The 19,335-nt window shown below is 40.6% G+C and overlaps 1 protein-coding gene across 3 annotated transcripts in view; it reads left to right on the top strand.

Annotated features, from left to right (window-relative positions):
- The window catches only part of SPOCK3 (SPARC (osteonectin), cwcv and kazal like domains proteoglycan 3), a 577,897-nt gene that overhangs the window by 411,539 nt on the left and 147,023 nt on the right, over nt 1–19,335 (top strand). For all 3 annotated transcript variants that reach the window (XM_069744196.1, XM_069744193.1, XM_069744194.1), the window contains exon 4: nt 2,142–2,256. In XM_069744196.1, the coding sequence (XP_069600297.1) occupies nt 2,142–2,256 (115 nt within the window). The remainder of the gene's footprint in view (nt 1–2,141; nt 2,257–19,335) is intronic.

Here is a 19,335-nt window from a genome sequence, read left to right as displayed (position 1 = left end):
CGCAAATCAAATATATTATAATAATTCATTAAAGTTGGTGAATTTGATTTTCAAAGAATTCATTCATCTCTACATTTAAATTTGTTTTGAATGAAAAAAAAAATCAAAACTGCCTAAAAATTCTTACTTTTATGCAAATTTAAATTTTACCATTACGTAGTTTTGTTCATGTGAATGTCTTACACAAAAATTGATTATCTGTAAGTTTGAAAAGATTTTTGTTTTTAATCATTGGAAAATTGATTTGAAAACATAGCATGTGCTTTCCCAATTCGAAGAAAAAAAATTGTTGACAAAATCAGGCATTCTAAAACCTTTCTAGCAAAGATGCAAATCTGATATTATTGAGAATGAAACATTTATTTTTTAAGTAAGTCATTATTTTTCTAGCACTTTATAGTTTTAGATTAAGACCGTCAGGATTGACTATAGCTAACTAAACTGTAAATGATTTCCATTTTGTTATCTTCTTGCGCCAGTTATTTAAATTAGTTTTATTGTACAGGAAATTTAATTTCCTTAAAACCGTCAGTCAAGTTGGGTAATGCCAGGTCCAGATGACCATATTTACTTTCTGTTTATGGACTGCAATACCAAATGGACCAAAGGTCTTGTGATTCAATCTTACAGCCTCATAGGCATATATAAGGTAGCTTTGAGTCAGAAAACTTACGATAAGTCTGTGGATTGTCGTCCATATAAAAACTGTGAAATATGACCTTCTAAACTTGGACTAACTTTGTAAATAGTTAGTCAGTATAGTTAAAAAAATACAAATGTCTGTAATTTTCAGGGTTTGAAAAGGACAAAGGGAAGGGACACATGCACAACCACAATGCATGATTCAGTCTTCTCCAAAAGAGCTAATCTTTGCCTCCTGATTCCTCCTGTCTATCCACTGGACCAAACATTCAGAAAAGAACTTTACATGTTTACATAAGCATTTATATTATTTTCTTCTAAATAATGCATTCAAGTTTTTTTGGAAACTCTGAATGGTCCCCTTGTGACCAGCTCTGCTTGAATATTTCACCGATTAATAGTCTTCATGGTAAATAAGACCTGTCTCCTCTAGAGACTGAACCTTTCTCCAGGCTGAGAAAGTGCCCCTTGACCGTAATTTTTATATAGGCCATCACATATTGTATGGGATAGGAAATACAAGACTTCAATAATGTTGTACAGCCTGGCATACAATCTATTTTTATTTTACAGATGAATATTTCAAAGCTCCAACCCACAGTATTTCTTCTTCTTCTGGTTCAATGTCTGCAGAGAACTCTCTAGTAATTTTCATTCTGGAAAGTGAAGTATTTATAACATGCAGTGTAAAAACCTAATCAAAGCTGTAATATAAAGGCCATTTTACACTTGCAAATGATTGCAATGTTTTCCTAGAGCTGCTCGTCATTGATTTTGATCGATTGTGTTGTTGCTAGGCAACAATGATCCTCCTGACTGATAGAAAACTCCTTTCCGACAGAAGCGAACCTTGTTATGATAAAAATGTCCATGATATTCTTTGAAATAATCATTGAAACAAACTTTGATCTGAGGTTTATAAACTTGTTTCAGGTAAAGACCACTGATCAAGGAGGGAACTTTGATAATCTGGCTGACTAAATCAGGAAAGTTTTCTGATGGGTAAATAAATTGGTCAGCTAATGTGTGGCAGCTGAACTGAACATTAATATTTTCTATTTTACATTTAATAAATCAATATCTATTTAGAAAACTCCAATTACGTTAGTTATTCTTAAAGTAACAAAGCTTCAAAACGTTGATTCTATTTTTTGCAATCAGTGGAAATACTTGTAGTATTACTCTTCGACTAGACGTTAAACTGTAGTTTGGCAAAACAAAGTCACAGCTCATTATTTAATGACCCATAATTAAGCCATAAATCCCAACTGAATATTTTTATGCATATAAACCAAAAATAGGCTCACTGCCAGGATAGTCTTGGAATTATGCAGGTCAACTTTTCGTTTATCAATGACTCACGTCACTTTGAGCTTTGATTTTCATTCTTGCAAATTAACAGAACAAATGTTTAAAAATGAATGGTTATTTTACAAAATCAATAATGTTTATGTACCCCATTTATTTGGTTTTTTAATAGTTTACTTGTTTTTCTACAGCTCTTGATCCAGCAAAAGACCCTTGTTTGAAAATGAAGTGTAACCGTCATAAAGTTTGCATAGCCCAGAATCAGGAAACTGCAGTGTGTGTCAGTCAGAGAAGACTTACACATAGGTAGGTGATTTATCTATTTCTACATTCTGTGAATAAATATTGCACAACATAATATTAACTAAGCAATCAAAATCGGTATAACTTAGACTTAAAGCTATTTCTTAAATGGTGGCACATGTGATCCTTTTATCCACTCTGGTTAATGATCAGGAGACCTCAGGTTTTCATGCTGACATGCCGGTGACTCGTGATCACGTTATGTGGGCGCGATTGCCGGAATCGCCATTTAAATGCTGCTGTCAGCATTTGACAGCAGCACTTAGCTAGTTAATAGCCGAGGGTGGATCTCAATTCCACCCTCTTCTATTGCGGGCTCCCTGGAATGATTTGTGCTCACCGCCGGAGCCCATATCAAAGGGAGAGTATCCAACATCGGTGTACTATTACACCTGATGTCGGAAAAAGGGATTAAATTGGAAAAGAGCTACTATTCCTACTCTTCAAGATACAATAGAGAAAATGTGATTGCATAATTCTTGTGAACATAGATTAGCAATAGTTAAAAACACTTGGGAAAAATACTTAAATGAAAACCATGCCTTACCTTTTTTGTAAAAATTATTGGGCTAACTACCTGTTAGTCTAGCTTTTTTCTGTGTTCTGTAATTTTCGTAGTGCACTAAAAATACTCGGAGGACACCCGAGCGTGCTCGGGAAAATCTCGAGTAACGAGTATATTCGCTCATCACTAGTGTTTACCTTTTTCTTTAGTCCTTCATTTTCTCCCTTCTCCTCTCCTTTTTTTATTTTTCCCTCCCCACTATCCTTTAGGGTATCAAGATCTGTATATTGATACTAATCTCTGAATTACCCTAATGTCTCCCTTTTATAAATAGTTAAAATTTGTTAATTAAAATTTATTTAAGCAAATAAAAGTAAGCAGCAATTGCCATGTATTATTCCTTCAGCACATGGCTACTAACTAAGCAATTATAAGTATAATTAGAAATTATGTTTATTTTGTATTAATTCTTTGTCTAGGCAGAAATTCTAATCTTGTAGCATCAATTAGATTAGATATTGGATTCCAGCTTTACTCTTGGTCTGTGTTTTCACTGCCTTAGGCCTCTTTCACACTTCCATCTTTGTAGTCCCGTCGAGATACGTCGTTTTTTGAGAAAACAGGATCCTGCAAAAAAATTTGGATCCTGTTTTTTCTCATAGACTTGTATTAGCAACATATCGCGACAGATGGCCACACGTTTTGTCCGTCGTGCACTGGATCCTGCAGAATTTGACGGTCCGTCTTTTCCAAAAAACGTTCCATGAAATGTTTTTTGTCTGCAGTGGAAAAACGTTCCCCGATGCCTCCTGTGGCATACGTCATTTCACAGAATGGTAGCCTATGGACACTGTATCTTGCGCACATCGTGAAACGCAGGAATCCAGTGACGGATGCACTTTTTACATCTGAGCATACCTGGAAGCATATTCCAACCCGGGGCAAAGTCTCTCTCTCCCAGAATACGAAATCCCACATCTACACTACAAAAACTCAGGTGACGTATCCGTCATAACACTGGATGCGTTGCGTGTTTTTTAATACTATTTTGTAAACATCCATTGGTACGCCTTCCTAATGCATTAGGACGGGACACTGCCGCCGGAAGTGTGAAAGAGGCCTTAGGGGATCTTTGTGATACATATGAGATCTGGTACTACTTGATACTCGGAACTAAGACTATTTCTGGCAGAGAAAGGGAAGAGTGTTGTAGAAGGGGCCGAACAGTGTAATAATACCGGATAGAAAGCTATATGGTGGTAAACTACTACATGGTCTTATATTTGCACTACTTTTTTTATTTTGGCACATATGCACTTTAAATGTCTTGTCTATTTGGAGTTTTAAGAGTAACTCAATAAAGGTTTATATTTTAATTAGCCCCAATCTGCTAATACCTCTATAAATCAGAATAGCCAAAATATACTGGAAAACCAACAATTTTTTATACTAAACATCAATGTTATAAAATTTAAGAAAATGAAACACATGAAATATACTTTTAAGAAACATATTGAAAAAAATATATCTACTGTAGTTAATTGTAGGTTAAGCAAGATGGCTGCTTTCATATGTATGCACAGATTTTATTTATAAGTCTACACTAAGGAGAGTCACACTCTCCCCTTGAAAATGCGGTACACGAAACGCACGTCGGGGCATCTGTGATATTGAGGACAGGCGTACTATCATGGGTATGTGTTGGTTGTCATATGTTTGCTAACTTATTTATGCATTTGCACTCTGCACTTTATGACCATTATGGCTATGTTCTATTTATTGCATGCTGAAGTGTTGGTGTTTTTATATAAGTCACATGATCCCAGAGCCTGCATATATTCCCTCTGTCCTATTTTGTGCACTATGCTTGGGTATAAAATCCTTTCCTCTGAGTGTGTTTTGTGATAGGTTATTTGTAACTTTGATAATTTTGTATTAATTGTATCTTCAATAAAATTTGTTACTCTTTCAACACTCGTTTTTTGAGTGGTGTGTTTGGATACTTTATATCTGTTTATCAGGTGGTAATAAGGAGATAGCAGAGTAGAAGGGGCATGTTTCACTGTCCTGATTTAAATAGTAAAATTATTTTGTAGAAACATTCATGTTTTATATTAAAGAGAACCGGTTATTAGCTTTTTTCACCCCAAATTAATGTCATCAATGTAAAGACACTGTAATGGTAATTGAATGAATCAACACCTTTATATTAGAAATCTTGGTTAATGTTTTACAGAAGTGTAATTATTATGTAATTGAGCTGCAAATGGAGTGGGTGGATACTGTACTTACAGCTCTGCTGCCTCTCTTCCCTGTTCCCCATCCGTTGCCTGTCTCCTGTCAGTGATTGACAGCTTTCACATGTTTCAGTGATCTGCCTCTTCTGCCTGTGATCTAGTGCAAGTGCTGTCATTCCATGGGGCAGGACATGTGAAATAAGGTCCTGGTGAAGAAAACTGTCAGTGTCTGGTGCAATTTGCATAGTTTACAGATTGTGCCAGGCACTGACAGTCTTGTTCACTAGGATGAATTATGCAGTAATGAGCAACAAGAGTGAAGAAGAATGCCAGGGTTGGTAAAAGGGCCTCTGTCACCCCCTCTAGCCGTTATAAACTAAAAGAGCCACCTTGTGCAGCAGTAATGCTGCATTCTAACAAGGTGGCTCTTTTAGTTTTTGGTGCAGTTATTGCCAAAATAAAGCGTTTTATAATTTCGCCAAAATACTTCTCTTTAGCCAGGGAGGCAGGTCTTAACCCCCCTGCTGTAAACGTCACACTGCCATCACTCAAATCTTCAGGGGCACCGGCGCCGCCTCCTCCACGTTGTTTTCCCATGAAATCCCGTGCCTGCGCTGTTTAGTACTGGATGGTGCAGGCGCAGTGAGCTCTGGCCGTCTGACCTCACATGCAGTCTTGCAGACTGCGCCTGTGCGGCAACCCAGCTTGGGAATCCCAGCCCCGCACTGTGCATAATGCATAACACACTGCGGGGCTGTGATTCATTAGCTGGGTTGCCGCACTGGCCGCACAGGCGCAGTCTGCAAGACTGAATCTGAGGTCAGACGGCCAGAGCTCACTGCGCCTGCACCAGCCAGTACTAAACAGCGCAGGCACCGGATTTCATAGGAAAACAGCACGGAGGGGGTGGAGCCCGGCGCCCCTGAAGACTTGAGGGACGGCAGTGTGTCGTTTGCAGCAGGGGGGTTAAGACCTGCCTCCCTGGCTAAAGAAAGGTATTTTGGCGAAATTATAAAATGCTTTATTTTGGCAATAACTGCACCAAAAACTATAAGAGCCACCTTGTTAGAATGCAGCATTACTGCTGCACAAGATGGCTCATTTAGTTTATAACGGCTGGAGGGGGTGACAGAGGCCATTTAATGGGAGAGATAGGCCACTGAAAGAAGAGTGACCCGTCATCCACTGACAGGAGACAAGCAGTGGGCGAAAAATAAGTAATAGAGGCAGCAGAATTGTATGTAAAGTTCCCACCTTTATGCCGGTATTATTGTCTGCAGGAAGTAGCTTAAGTAATTACAATACATGTTGTATTTGACATACCCTATAATTATCCATTACACTATAGTTATATTATTTATAATCAAATAATTGTGAGCAGGATGCTGTAGAGCTGCGCATTCAAGTATGAGTTTGGAGCCCAGTCACCACTGTACTTGTACTGAAATTCAACCCCAGCATTTCAACACATACATATGCCCACTTGCTGTGCAGTGATTGTGAAATACTCTATGTACATACACTACTCATACCACTGTGCAAGTCACTGTTATGCTAAATAAACAAAATTCAGGTTAACCATACCAATGTTACCGATTTATATCACTAAACAAAGAACAAATAATACCACAATGGAATGACCACATATTGCTACCACATAGTGACCAAATAATACACGATACTGATTAGCAAAAACGTATGTTCCAAAACTAATATCACTATGAATACTGCAAGCGACAATTACCCCAATAACAAAACCACATATGACCACCATATACAGTAGTAATAATGTTACCATACAAAAAACACTGTACTAAGATCACTATTACCAGCATCCAGTGACCATTGCTATAGGCACCAGTTCTGCATCAGTGATTTCTAGAACATATAAGTATATCTTGCACAGATACATTCACTGTCTCACAGGTGTTGTTCTTTCTGATCATACTTGTTCTCTTTCCTAGTTATCCAAGACAATCATGATTATTTTTTCCATTCATAAGCTGATATATATGGCAGTTTGTTTTTTCAGCACTCTTACCACTGAGTTGTTCACAAATAGGTAATGCACAGCATCCAGGTTAGCAGCCTATTAGTGATGCCCATACTATTCAATCAGGCGGGCTGCCCAAATGCATCCCATGTGAACAGACACCACAGTTTACAAGACCAAATGGGCCTGGCTGCACCCTGAAAAATAAAATGCAGAAAATACACATAAAAATATGTGAGATATTAGTCAATATTTTGACTAAGATATGCAAGCTCGAAACCTGCACCAAGGGTACTCACGCTTGCAAGTCCTAACACTAAAATCAAAGCCACAGAAAGAAGACTTAAAATTCTCCAAAAATTCAAAATAACACAGCAGAAAAAAGGCAGTGATGTTCACCTGATCAGGTTTCTAAACAAATGCACTCAGGATGCAGCAGACCAATGTAGTTAAGGTGCAAAAATACCAATGAGACAACCACTCACGGCCTACCAATCCATGGAGAGGGTGGTTGCTTGGCATATTATTGCACAATAGAGGCTTGTATAGGGCGCTGTTCACATATAGGTAATGCACAGCATCCAGGTTGATAGCCTTTTAGTGACGCCCATACTATTCGATCAGGCAGGCTGCCCAGCGCTATCCAAATGCATCCCATGTGAACAGACACCACAGTTTACAAGCCCATGCTATGCATTACCTATATGTGTATGCAAGAGTCTATTGTGCAATAATATACCAATCTGCAGCATATCAAATACTTATTTTCCCCATTGTAGTCTTATTGTCCCATATCTGTCTCAATTTTGTAATAGTGCCTACTCAATACATCCATATAATTGATAATAGTAATGTTATAATAATTTCCCATTATGGCTCCACATAACAATAATACCCCCATTGTGCCACCATAAAATTATAGGCCCTATTTTTCATCCCCATATTAAATAGAGCCCCCTTCTGCACCTCCACAAAGTAATGGTACCCCCTATCTGCCACCAAATTTAAATAGTTCCCCCTCTTTACTTCAAAAATTGTACTAGTGTCCCTCTGTGCCTCCATATCGTAGCTCCATATCGTAATACTGCTTACTTCTGTGCCTATATATTGTAATAGTGTCTATGTTTTCTCACAGTTTTTACTGGTATGAAATTCCTGAAAATATTGATACAGTTATAAGTAAGGTGGATCTACTGTAAGTGGTCCACTCTCAAAAAGGCATATTTGGTAGATGGGCAGACCAGTTCTGGGCCCATGACAGGTTGAATACTTTTTACATACCCTTTACAGCAGCATAAATGTGCCAAAATTAAATATATCCTTGTATAAGTTCTTAGAATAAAGACGGTAACTACAGAACAGTTTCTTTGCCAGTTTTAAGTTGTGACTTTGGCTGACATGAAACTTATTGTGAATATGTTTAAAGAAGCACTTCCATTAAGTATTTTTTTACTTAATCTGTGTATACGTGTATATGCTGCAGTGTGTGTGTATTAACACACTTATCAATTGCTGCCTTCTTCATTATCCCACGGTATTCTGCTTCTCTTCTCAATGACATCACTGCTCTTCAGACTCTCCGGATCGTACTGCACTCTGTGTGACCCAGAGGGGGCATTTACAATGAAAGCCTATGGAGCATCAATACGAGGCTCCATAGAGGTACATATTAAAACAGATTTCCTATTTACATATAGCGGATAGAGTGAGCCGGCTAGTCTGAACAACGGTGACATCACTAAGAAGATTAGAATGGTGCAAGATACTAGAGAAGGTGGCAGTAGGTGAGTTTATCATTACACTGACACTACACTACATGCACATATACACGTATTTAGTAAAAAAAAATTCTTGAGAGTGCCCCTTTAGGAAGTAAATAAGATATTACTGAAAACAAAAATAGTAATAATGATAACTGTGGTTAGCTAACCATTTCCTGCATTAGGACCTGAATCATTATGCTGGGCTCAAATCTGCAAGGGTGGAGGGGGTTCAGAAGCTGAACTCCCTCCACACACTGTAGATATTATCTATGTTACAAAGCCAGGACTGTTCTTAACAGCTGCAGCCAGGCTGCTGCTGTTAACCATTTAGATGCTGCTGACAATCATTGGCAGTGGCATATAAAGAGAGGGATTGGGTGGTGCCTCAGGTTGAGCTCCATAGGAGACTAAGATTTTTTTCTATAGACTGCAAAGATGTGTGGCAAGTCGACACAAAGCAAAAAAAAATCAAAATTCTGAATTTATTTTCATCACATAAATAAAAAAAACTTTGCAAGTTTGGTATTGCTATAATCGTACTAACTTTCAGAATCATGTTTCTAGGTAATGTTTACTACATAATGAACTCTGTAAAAGCAAAACGCAAAAACAATGACAAAAATAGATGATATACAGTTCAAACTAGAAGTTTGCATACACTGTATAAAAAGACACATATGCATGTTTTTCTCAATATCTGACATGAAATCAGAATAAACCTTTCCCGTTTTAGGTCCATTAGGATTACCATAATTGTTAATATTTTCCAAATGCCAGAATAATTAAAGAGAGAGAATATTTTAAGGTATTTGTATTACTTACTGCAAAGTCAAAAATTTACATACACTAGATTACTATGCCTTTAAACAATTATGGACTGCCCATATGATGATGCCATGTGTTTGGAAGCTTCTGGTTTTTTTTAAACATCTGAGTTAGAGAGACACACCTGTAGATATATTTTAATGCACACCTGAAACACACTGCTTCTTTGTGTAGCATCATTGGAAAGTCTCAAGCAATCTGTCAAGGTATCAGGAAGAGGATATTGGACTTGCACAAGTAAGGCTGATCCTTGGGTATATTTTCAAGATACCTGAGGGTGCCTTGTTCATTTTTATAAACAATAGTATGCAAGTGCAAACAAGATGGGAATGTCCAGCCATCATATCGCTCAGGAAGGAGATTGGTTCTGTGTCCCAAGAGATGAATGTGCTTTGGTTCAACATGTGCACGTCAACCCAAGGACAAAAAAAAGAACTTTTGAAGATGATTGCGGAAGCTGGTAAGATTGTGTCAATATCCACAGTGAAACGAGTACTGTATCAGCTTGCGCTGAAAGACAACTCTGCCAGGAAGAAGTTATTACTTCAAAAGAAACAAAAAAAAGCCAGATTAATGTTTGCAAATGCACACAGGAACAGAGACCTTAATTTTTGGAGACGTCCTGTGGTCTGATTAAACTAACATTTATCTTTTTGGGCATAATGACCATCATTACGTTTGGAGGAAAGAGGGAGAAGCTTGGAAGCCCAAGAACACCATCCCCACTGTGAAACACAGGGGTGGCAGCATCATGTTGTGGGGTTGTTGTGCTGCAGAAGAGACTGGTGCATTTCACAAAATAGATGGTATCATGAGAAAAGAAAATTAAGTGGCAATAGTAAAGCAACATCTCAAGAAATCAGCCAGGAAGTTAAAGCTTTTGTGGAAATGGGTCTTCCAAATGGACAAGCATATTGCCAAAATGGTAACAAAATTGCTTAAGGATAACAAAGTCAATGTTTTAAAGCGGCCATCACAAGGCCCTGATCTCAATATAATTGAATATTTATGGACAAATCTGAAAAGGCAGGCGCAAGCAAGGCAGCCTAAAAACCTGGATCAGTTACGCCAGTTTTGTCAGGAGGAATGGGTCCAAATTCGAACCAACTATTGTGAGAAGCTTGTGGAAGGTTTATTCTGATTTCATATCCAATATTGAGAAAAACATGCATATGTGTCTTTTTATATAGTATATATAAACTTTGAGTTTCAACTGTAATTCAAAATTTCAACTCCTCCCACAGTAAAAAGCCTTCATACTTCTATGTCAAAGGAAACATAAAAAAGTTATAGCTTTTGCAAGAAGACAAGGAAAAGACGAGAGCGCAAAAATGAAAAAATTACCTGGTCATGAAAGAGTTAAATTTCATTGTTTTTCATTAAGGTTTACATTCAATTAAATGAAAACATGGTACAATTTTCTGAAACAAAGTAAAGTAAATGTATGTATTAGTATCTGTTATACAATGTAAATGCAAGGAACCAAGTAGAATTTTCATTTCACATAAAATTCCCTGCTGAGAGCAGTAATTGAATTTGAATTGAATGGTTTCAGCAACCTAATTTTCAATGGATTTTTAAAGATTTATCTTATTTAAATACAAGATGTGCTACATGTATAAAGCAATGTGATATGCGAGAAAAATACACTCCAAATAAAATATGTAAACCTTTATTGATATGCATTAAAATACTCTATATAAAACATGAATAATTCAATATATATGAGTATAAATGGACAACCCTATTAGTATAAATCCCAGTAAAGTGCATAAAAAGTCCCATACGCAGTTTAATTTGGAGGGTTAAAGGGACCACCATATAAAAAAAAATAAGGTAAGACAATCTAAATATCTACTATATAATTGTCTAAGGGTCACTTCCGTCTTTCTGTCCTTCTGTCTGGCTCAGATATTCATTGGTCGCGGCCTCTGTCTGTCATGGAATCCAAGTCGCTGATTGGTCTCGCCAGCTGCCTGTCATGGCTGCCGCGACCAATCAGCGACGGCCACAGTCCGATTAGTCCCTCCCTACTCCCCTGCAGTCAGTGCCCGACACTCGCTCCATACTCCCTGCAGTCACCGCTCACACAGGGTTAATGCCAGCGGTAACGGACCACGTTATGCCACGGGTAACTCACTCCGTTACCACCGCTATTAACCCTGTGTGACCAAGTTTTTACAATTGATGCTGCCTATGCAGCGTTAATAGTAAAAAGATCTAATGTTAAAAATAATAAAAAAATAAAAAATCATTATATACTCACCTTTCCCGCTCCTCGCGACGCTCCGGTGACCGCTCCATGCAAGCGGCAGGTTTTGGTGCTAAGGATGGTATGCGACAAGGACCTGCCATGACATCACGGTCATGTGAACGTGATGTCATCACAGGTCATGTGCGCCTGCGCGAGAAGGACCTGCCATGAGGTCAGGGTCATGTGACCGCGACGTCATCACACCCTGGGACCGGAAGCTGCCGCATGCACCGCGCACAGGCGACAGAATTACAAGGGGCCCTTGGATCGGAAGGTGAGTATGTTTATTTTTTATTTTTTAATCTGTGACATACGTGGCTGGGCAATATACTACGTGGCTGGGCAATATACTATGTGGCTCTGTGCTGTATACTACGTCGCTGTGCAATATACTACGTGGCTGGGCAATATACTATGTAGCTGGGCAATATACTACGTGGCTGGGCAATATACTACGTGGCTCTGTGCTGTATACTATGTCGCTGTGCAATATACTACGTGGCTCTGTGCTGTATACTACATCACTGGGCAATATACTACGTGGCTGGGCAATATACTACGTCACTGGGCAATATACTATGTGGCTGGGCAATATGCTATGTGGCTGGGCAATATACTACGTGGACATGCATATTCTAGAATACCCGATGCGTTAGAATCGGGCCACCATCTAGTATGACTATATAAAGGTGTCCAGATAATATATACCCCTATTAAGATCCTATTAAAGATCTTTTCCAGGCATGACCATAGAAGTTGGTCCTGAGAACGATGTGACACGCCTCACTCAGTGGTGGCTATCTCTGAAGACTTTCACTATAAACAACCCTTACCAAACAATAAATTCTAAATAGAAATACAGAAATGTCATATTCAAAGCTATAGTAGTGTATTCACTTAGCTTTAATTCCTTTTGCTTCGTACAAGGCCCATGAATTGATGCATGGGGCGAATATTGACCCTATCCAAATTTCACCAGTCCATGCCGGTCCGAAATCATGGCTCGATGTGTTTCAGCCTCTTATGATTGTGAGGGCGCCTCAGGGTACAGCAATAAAGTGCTGGCATAATCGCCCATCATATTGGCCTAAACACAATGTGAAAAACATAAACACTCCACCCTAATGATAGCCTTAAGCTGCATAGATTTTGCAGGAGTAAATTTACATTTTTTGCTATGATTATATCCGTCAATCATTGACTAGAAATTTCCCACAGTTTTCAATGTAAATTTATAATAACAGGAACACATGGGCTACTTGCACAGTGAACAAGTCTGTAGGAACATGTTCACACACCACCAAGAAACTTGAAGACACAAAAGAGCATAGTAGAACCAAAAACATTCAGTTTCAAAAAATCACAGTAATCCGCAAGGGCTAGTAAAAAGATGTAAAAACAGGGTATTTGGTTGATACATTTTTTGCAAAAAATGTATACTAAGCTGCTCCACCAAACGTCAAGGTATACCCATATCAGAGCAGTCCTAACTGATGTATGCAATCCCTGTTGTGAATTCCGCTCTTGGGCTCCCTCCAGTGGTTGTAAGTGGCACTTTTGTGAGTTCTGCTCTTGGGCTCCCTCCGGTGGTTTTAAGTGGAATGGCTGCTCCTTGGATTTAGCAGTCAGCAGCTGCTTCCACTGATTGTCTATCCTGCTCGGCTATTTAGCCTGGCTCTTTCCTTCAGCTTGTGCCACTTGTCAATGGTTCCTGGTTGGATTCACATCTCTTTGGATTTCCCTGTTATCCTGACCAGTTCAGCAAACCTAAGTCCTTGCTTGCTCTTTTCTGTCCACAGGTTGTGGACTTATCCGTTCTGTGCTTTCTATGTTTGTCCAGCTTGTCAGTATGAATTAATTCTGTGTAGCTGGAAGCTCTGGGAAACAGATTTACCCTCCACACCTTTAGTCAGGTGTGGAGATTTTTGTAAACTCTGTGTGGATTTTTTGTAGTGTTTTATACTGACCACACAGTATTCCATCCTGTCCTATCTATATCTAGCTAGACTGGCCTCCTGTGCTCATCCTGGTTTCATTCTGTGTATGTCTTTTCCCTCTCCACTCACAGTCATTACTTGTGGGGGGCTATCTATTCTTTGGGGATTTTCTCTGAGGCAACATAGTTTTCCTGTTTCTATCTTTAGGGGTAGTTAGTTCTCAGGCTGTGACGAGGTGCCTAGGGAGTGTCAAGAGCATCCCACGGCTACTTCTAGTGTTGTGTTGAGCTTAGGGACTGTGGTCAGTACAGGTACCACTTCCTTCAGAGCTCGTCCCATGTTGCTCCTAAACCACCAGATCATAACAGTACAAATGGCCAAAAATGAATTAAATGCATCTCAAAAGAAGGAAAAAATTCTGAGCCATTTTTTTTTCTGTGCTCTGTTCTGTCTTTTTTTTCCTCTTGATCTCTGGGTGGTTCAGGATTTATGCTCTGGCATGGATGTTCAGGGTTTATTTTCTCGTGTGGATCAACTTGCTGCAAGAGTACAGAGTATCCAAGATTATGTTGTCCAGACTCCGGCTTTGGAGCCTAGAATTCCTACTCCTGATTTGTTTTTTGGGGACAGATCCAAGTTTTTGAACTTTAAAAATAACTGCAGATTGTTTTTTGCTTGGAAACCCCGTTCTTCTGGTGATCCCATTCAGCAAGTTAAAATCATCATATCCTTGCTGCGTGGTGACCCTCAGGACTGGGCATTCTCCCTTGAATCAGTGGATCCGGCATTGCTGAATGTAGACGTATTTTTTCAAGCGCTCGGATTATTGTATGACGAACCTAATTCTGTGGATCATGCAGAAAAAACCCAGTTGGGCTTGTGTCAAGGTCAGGAAGCGGAAGAATTATACTGCCAGAAATTTAGGAAATGGTCTGTGCTCACTAAATGGAATAAGGATGCTCTGGCTGCTATTTTCAGAAAAGGTCTTTCTGAAGCCCTTAAAGATGTTATGGTGGGCTTCCCTACACCTACTGGTTTGAGCGAATCTATGTCTCTAGCCATTCAGATTGATCGGCGTCTGCGCGAGCGCAAAGCTATGCACCATATGGCAGTGTCCTCTGAGTCCTGAACCTATGCAATGTGATAGGATTTTGACTAGAACTGAACGGCAGGAATTCAGACATCAGAATAGGCTGTGTTTTTACTGTGGTGATTCTGCTCATGTTATTTCTGATTGCCCTAAACGTACTAGGAGGGTCGCTAGGTCTGTTACCATTAGTACTGTACAGCCTAAATTTCTTTTATCTGTGACCCTGATTTGCTCATTGTCGTCCTTTTCTGTCATGGCATTTGTGGATTCAGGCACTGCCCTGAACTTAATGGACTTAGAATTCGCCAGGCGCTGTGGTTTTTCCTTGCAGCCTTTGCAGAGCCGTATTCCTTTGAGGGGCATTGATGCTACACCATTGGCCAAGGATAAACCTCAGTACTGGAGGCAGATGACCATGTACATGGCTCCTGCTCATCAGGAAAATTGTCGTTTTCTGGTGTTGCATAACCTGCATGATGTTGTTGTACTGGGTTATCCATGGTTACAGGAACATAATCCGGTGCTGGATTGGAAAACTATGTCTGTGACTAGTTGGGGTTGTCAAGGGGTACATAGTGACGTTCCTTTGATGTCAATTTCCTCTTCCCCCTCTTCTGAGGTCCCTGAGTTTTTGTTGGATTTCCAGGATGTATTTGATGAGCCCAAGTCCAGTTCCCTTCCTCCATATAGGGACTGTGATTGTGCTATTAACTTGATTCCAGGTTGTAAGTTCTCTAAGGGCCGACTTTTCAATCTGTCTGTGCCAGAGCATGCCGCCATGCGGAGCTATGTTAAGGAATCTTTGGAGAAAGGGCATATTCAGCCGTCTTCGTCACCATTGGGAGCGAGTTTCTTTTTTGTTGCTAAGAAGGATGGCTCCTTGAGACCCTGTATAGATTATCGTCTTCTTAATAAGATCACGGTCAAATTCCAATACCCCTTGCCTTTGCTTTCTGATTTGTTTGCTCAGATTAAGGGGGCTAGTTGGTTTACTAAGATTGACCTCCGAGGGGCATATAATCATGTTCGTATTAAACAGGGTGACGAATGGAAAACTGCATTTAATACGCCAGAAGGCCATTTTGAATACCTTGTGATGCCATTCGGGCTCTCTAATGCTCCATCTGTGTTCCAATCCTTCATGCATGATATTTTCCGCAATTATCTTGATAAATTCATGGTTGTATATTTGGATGATATTTTGATTTTTTCCGATGATTGGGAGTCTCATGTGAAGCAGGTCAGGATGGTGTTCCAGATCCTTTGTGATAATGCTTTATTTGTGAAGGGGTCTAAGTGCCTATTCGGAGTTCAGAAGGTCTCTTTTTTGGGTTTTATTTTTTCTCCCTCGTCTATGGAAATGGATCCTGTTAAGGTCCAAGCTATTCATGACTGGATTCAACCCACATCTGTGAAGAGCCTTCAAAAATTTTTGGGCTTTGCTAATTTCTATCGCCGTTTCATTGCCAACTTTTCCAGTGTGGTTAAGCCCCTTACTGATTTGACGAAGAAAGGCGCTGATGTGACGAATTGGTCCTCTGCGGCTGTTGAGGCCTTTCGGGAGCTTAAACGCCGATTTACTTCTGCCCCTGTGTTGCGTCAGCCGGATGTTTCTCTTCCTTTTCAGGTTGAGGTTGACGCTTCTGAGATTGGGGCAGGGGCTGTTTTGTCTCAGAGGGATTCTGATGGTTCTTTGATGAAACTGTGTGCTTTTTTTCCAGAAAGTTTTTGCCTGCGGAACGCAATTATGATGTTGGCAATCGGGAGTTGTTGGCTATGAAGTGGGCGTTTGAGGAGTGGCGACATTGGCTTGAGGGAGCTAAGCACCGCATTGTGGTCTTGACTGATCATAAGAATCTGATTTACCTCGAGTCGGCCAAGCGGCTGAATCCTAGACAGGCTCGTTGGTCCCTGTTTTTCTCCCGTTTTGATTTTGTGGTCTCGTATCTTCCGGGATCTAAGAATGTTAAGGCTGATGCCCTCTCTAGGAGTTTTTCGCCTGATTCTCCTGGAGTCCTTGAGCCGGTTGGCATTCTTAAGGAAGGGGTGATTCTTTCTGCCATCTCCCCTGATTTGCGGCGGGTGCTTCGGGAATTTCAGGCTGATAGGCCTGACCGCTGTCCAGTGGGGAAGCGTTTGTTCCTGATGGATGGACAAGTAAGGTGATTTCTGAGGTTTATTGTTCAGTGTTGGCTGGTCATCCTGGGATTTTTGGTACCAGAGATTTGGTTGCCAGGTCCTTTTGGTGGCCTTCCTTGTCGCGTGATGTGCGTTCTTTTGTGCAGTCCTGTGGGACTTGCGCCCGAGCCAAGCCTTGCTGTTCCCGCGCTAGTGGGTTGCTTTTGCCTTTGCCGGTCCCTGAGAGGCCCTGGATGCATATTTCCATGGATTTTATTTCGGATCTTCCTGTTTCCCAGAAGATGTCTGTTATCTGGGTTGTTTGTGACCGGTTCTCTAAAATGGTCCATCTGGTACCTTTGCCTAAGTTGCCTTCCTCCTCAGATTTGGTTCCATTGTTTTTTCAGCATGTGGTTCGTTTGCATGGCATTCCGGAGAATATTGTGTCTGACAGAGGTTCTCAGTTTGTCTCTAGGTTTTGGTGGGCCTTTTGTGCTAGGATGGGCATTGATTTGTCTTTTTCTTCGGCGTTTCATCCTCAGACTAATGGCCAAACTGAGCGAACTAATCAGACCTTGGAGACCTATTTGAGATGCTTTGTGTCTGCTGATCAGGATGATTGGGTGTCTTTCTTGCCGTTGGGTGAGTTTGCCCTTAATAATCGGGCTAGTTCGGCTACTTTGGTTTCACCTTTCTTTTGTAATTTTGGTTTTCATCCTCATTTTTCTTCTTGGCAGGTTGAGCCTTCTGATTGTCCTGGTGTGGATTCTGTGGTGGACAGGCTGCAGCAGATTTGGACTCATGTGGTGGACAATTTGACGTTGTCTCAGGAAAGGGCTCAACGTTTTGCTAACCGCCGTCGGTGTGTTGGTCCCTGGCTTCGTGTGGGGGATTTGGTTTGGTTGTCTTCTCGTCATGTTCCTATGAAGGTTTCTTCCCCTAAGTTTAAGCCTCGGTTTATTGGTCCTTATAAGATTTCTGAAATTATCAATCCGGTGTCTTTTCGTTTGGCTCTTCCAGCCTCTTTTGCCATTCATAATGTTTTCCATAGATCTTTGTTGCGAAGATATGTGGTGCCCGTTGTTCCCTCAGTTGATCCTCCTGCCCCGGTGTTGGTTGAGGGAGAGTTGGAATATGAGGTTTAGAAAATTTTGGATTCTCGTTTTTCGAGGCGGAGGCTTCAGTATCTTGTCAAGTGGAAGGGTTATGGCCAGGAGGATAATTCTTGGGTTGTTGCCTCCGATGTCCATGCCACCGATTTGATTTGTGCTTTTCACTTGGCTCGTCCTGATCGGCCTGGGGGCTCTGGTGAGGGTTCAGTGACCCCTCCTCAAGGGAGGGTACTGTTGTGAATTCCGCTCTTGGGCTCCCTCCGGTGGTTGTAAGTGGCACTTTTGTGAGTTCTGCTCTTGGGCTCCCTCCGGTGGTTTTAAGTGGAATGGCTGCTCATTGGATTTAGCAGTCAGCAGCTGCTTCCACTGATTGTCTATCCTGCTCGGCTATTTAGCCTGGCCCTTTCCTTCAGCTTGTGCCACTTGTCAATGGTTCCTGGTTGGATTCACATCTCTTTGGATTTCCCTGTTATCCTGACCAGTTCAGCAAAGCTAAGTCCTTGCTTGCTCTTTTCTGTCCACAGGTTGTGGACTTATCCGTTCTGTGCTTTCTATGTTTGTCCAGCTTGTCAGTATGAATTAATTCTGTGTAGCTGGAAGCTCTGGGAAACAGATTTACCCTCCACACCTTTAGTCAGGTGTGGAGATTTTTGTAAACTCTGTATGGATTCTTTGTAGTGTTTTATACTGACCGCACAGTATTCCATCCTGTCCTATCTATCTAGCTAGACTGGCCTCCTGTGCTCATCTTGGTTTCATTCTGTGTATGTCTTTTCCCTCTCCACTCACAGTCATTACTTGTGGGGGGCTATCTATCCTTTGGGGATTTTCTCTGAGGCAAGATAGTTTTCCTGTTTCTATCTTTAGGGGTAGTTAGTTCTCAGGCTGTGACGAGGTGCCTAGGGAGTGTCAGGAGCATCCCACGGCTACTTCTAGTGTTGTGTTGAGCTTAGGGACTGCGGTCAGTACAGGTACCACTTCCTTCAGAGCTCGTCTCATGTTGCTCCTAAACCACCAGATCATAACAAATCCCTATCTGATATATTTAAAAACCTGATCATCTGTATATTACCTGTGTGAACACATGGGCTACTTGCACAGTGAACAAGTCTGTAGGAACATGTTCACACACCACCAAGAACCTTGAAGACACAAAAGAGCATAGTAGAACAAAAACGTATCAGCCAAATACCCTGTGAGTGAACATGTTCCTACAGACTTGTTCACTGTGCAAGTAGCCCATGTGTT

This window comes from Ranitomeya imitator, chromosome 1 (genome assembly GCF_032444005.1).
Source record: "Ranitomeya imitator isolate aRanImi1 chromosome 1, aRanImi1.pri, whole genome shotgun sequence".
Lineage (NCBI taxonomy): Eukaryota > Metazoa > Chordata > Amphibia > Anura > Dendrobatidae > Ranitomeya > Ranitomeya imitator.
Note: the sequence above shows the minus strand (reverse complement) of the source record. Positions and strands in the feature narration are given on the sequence as shown.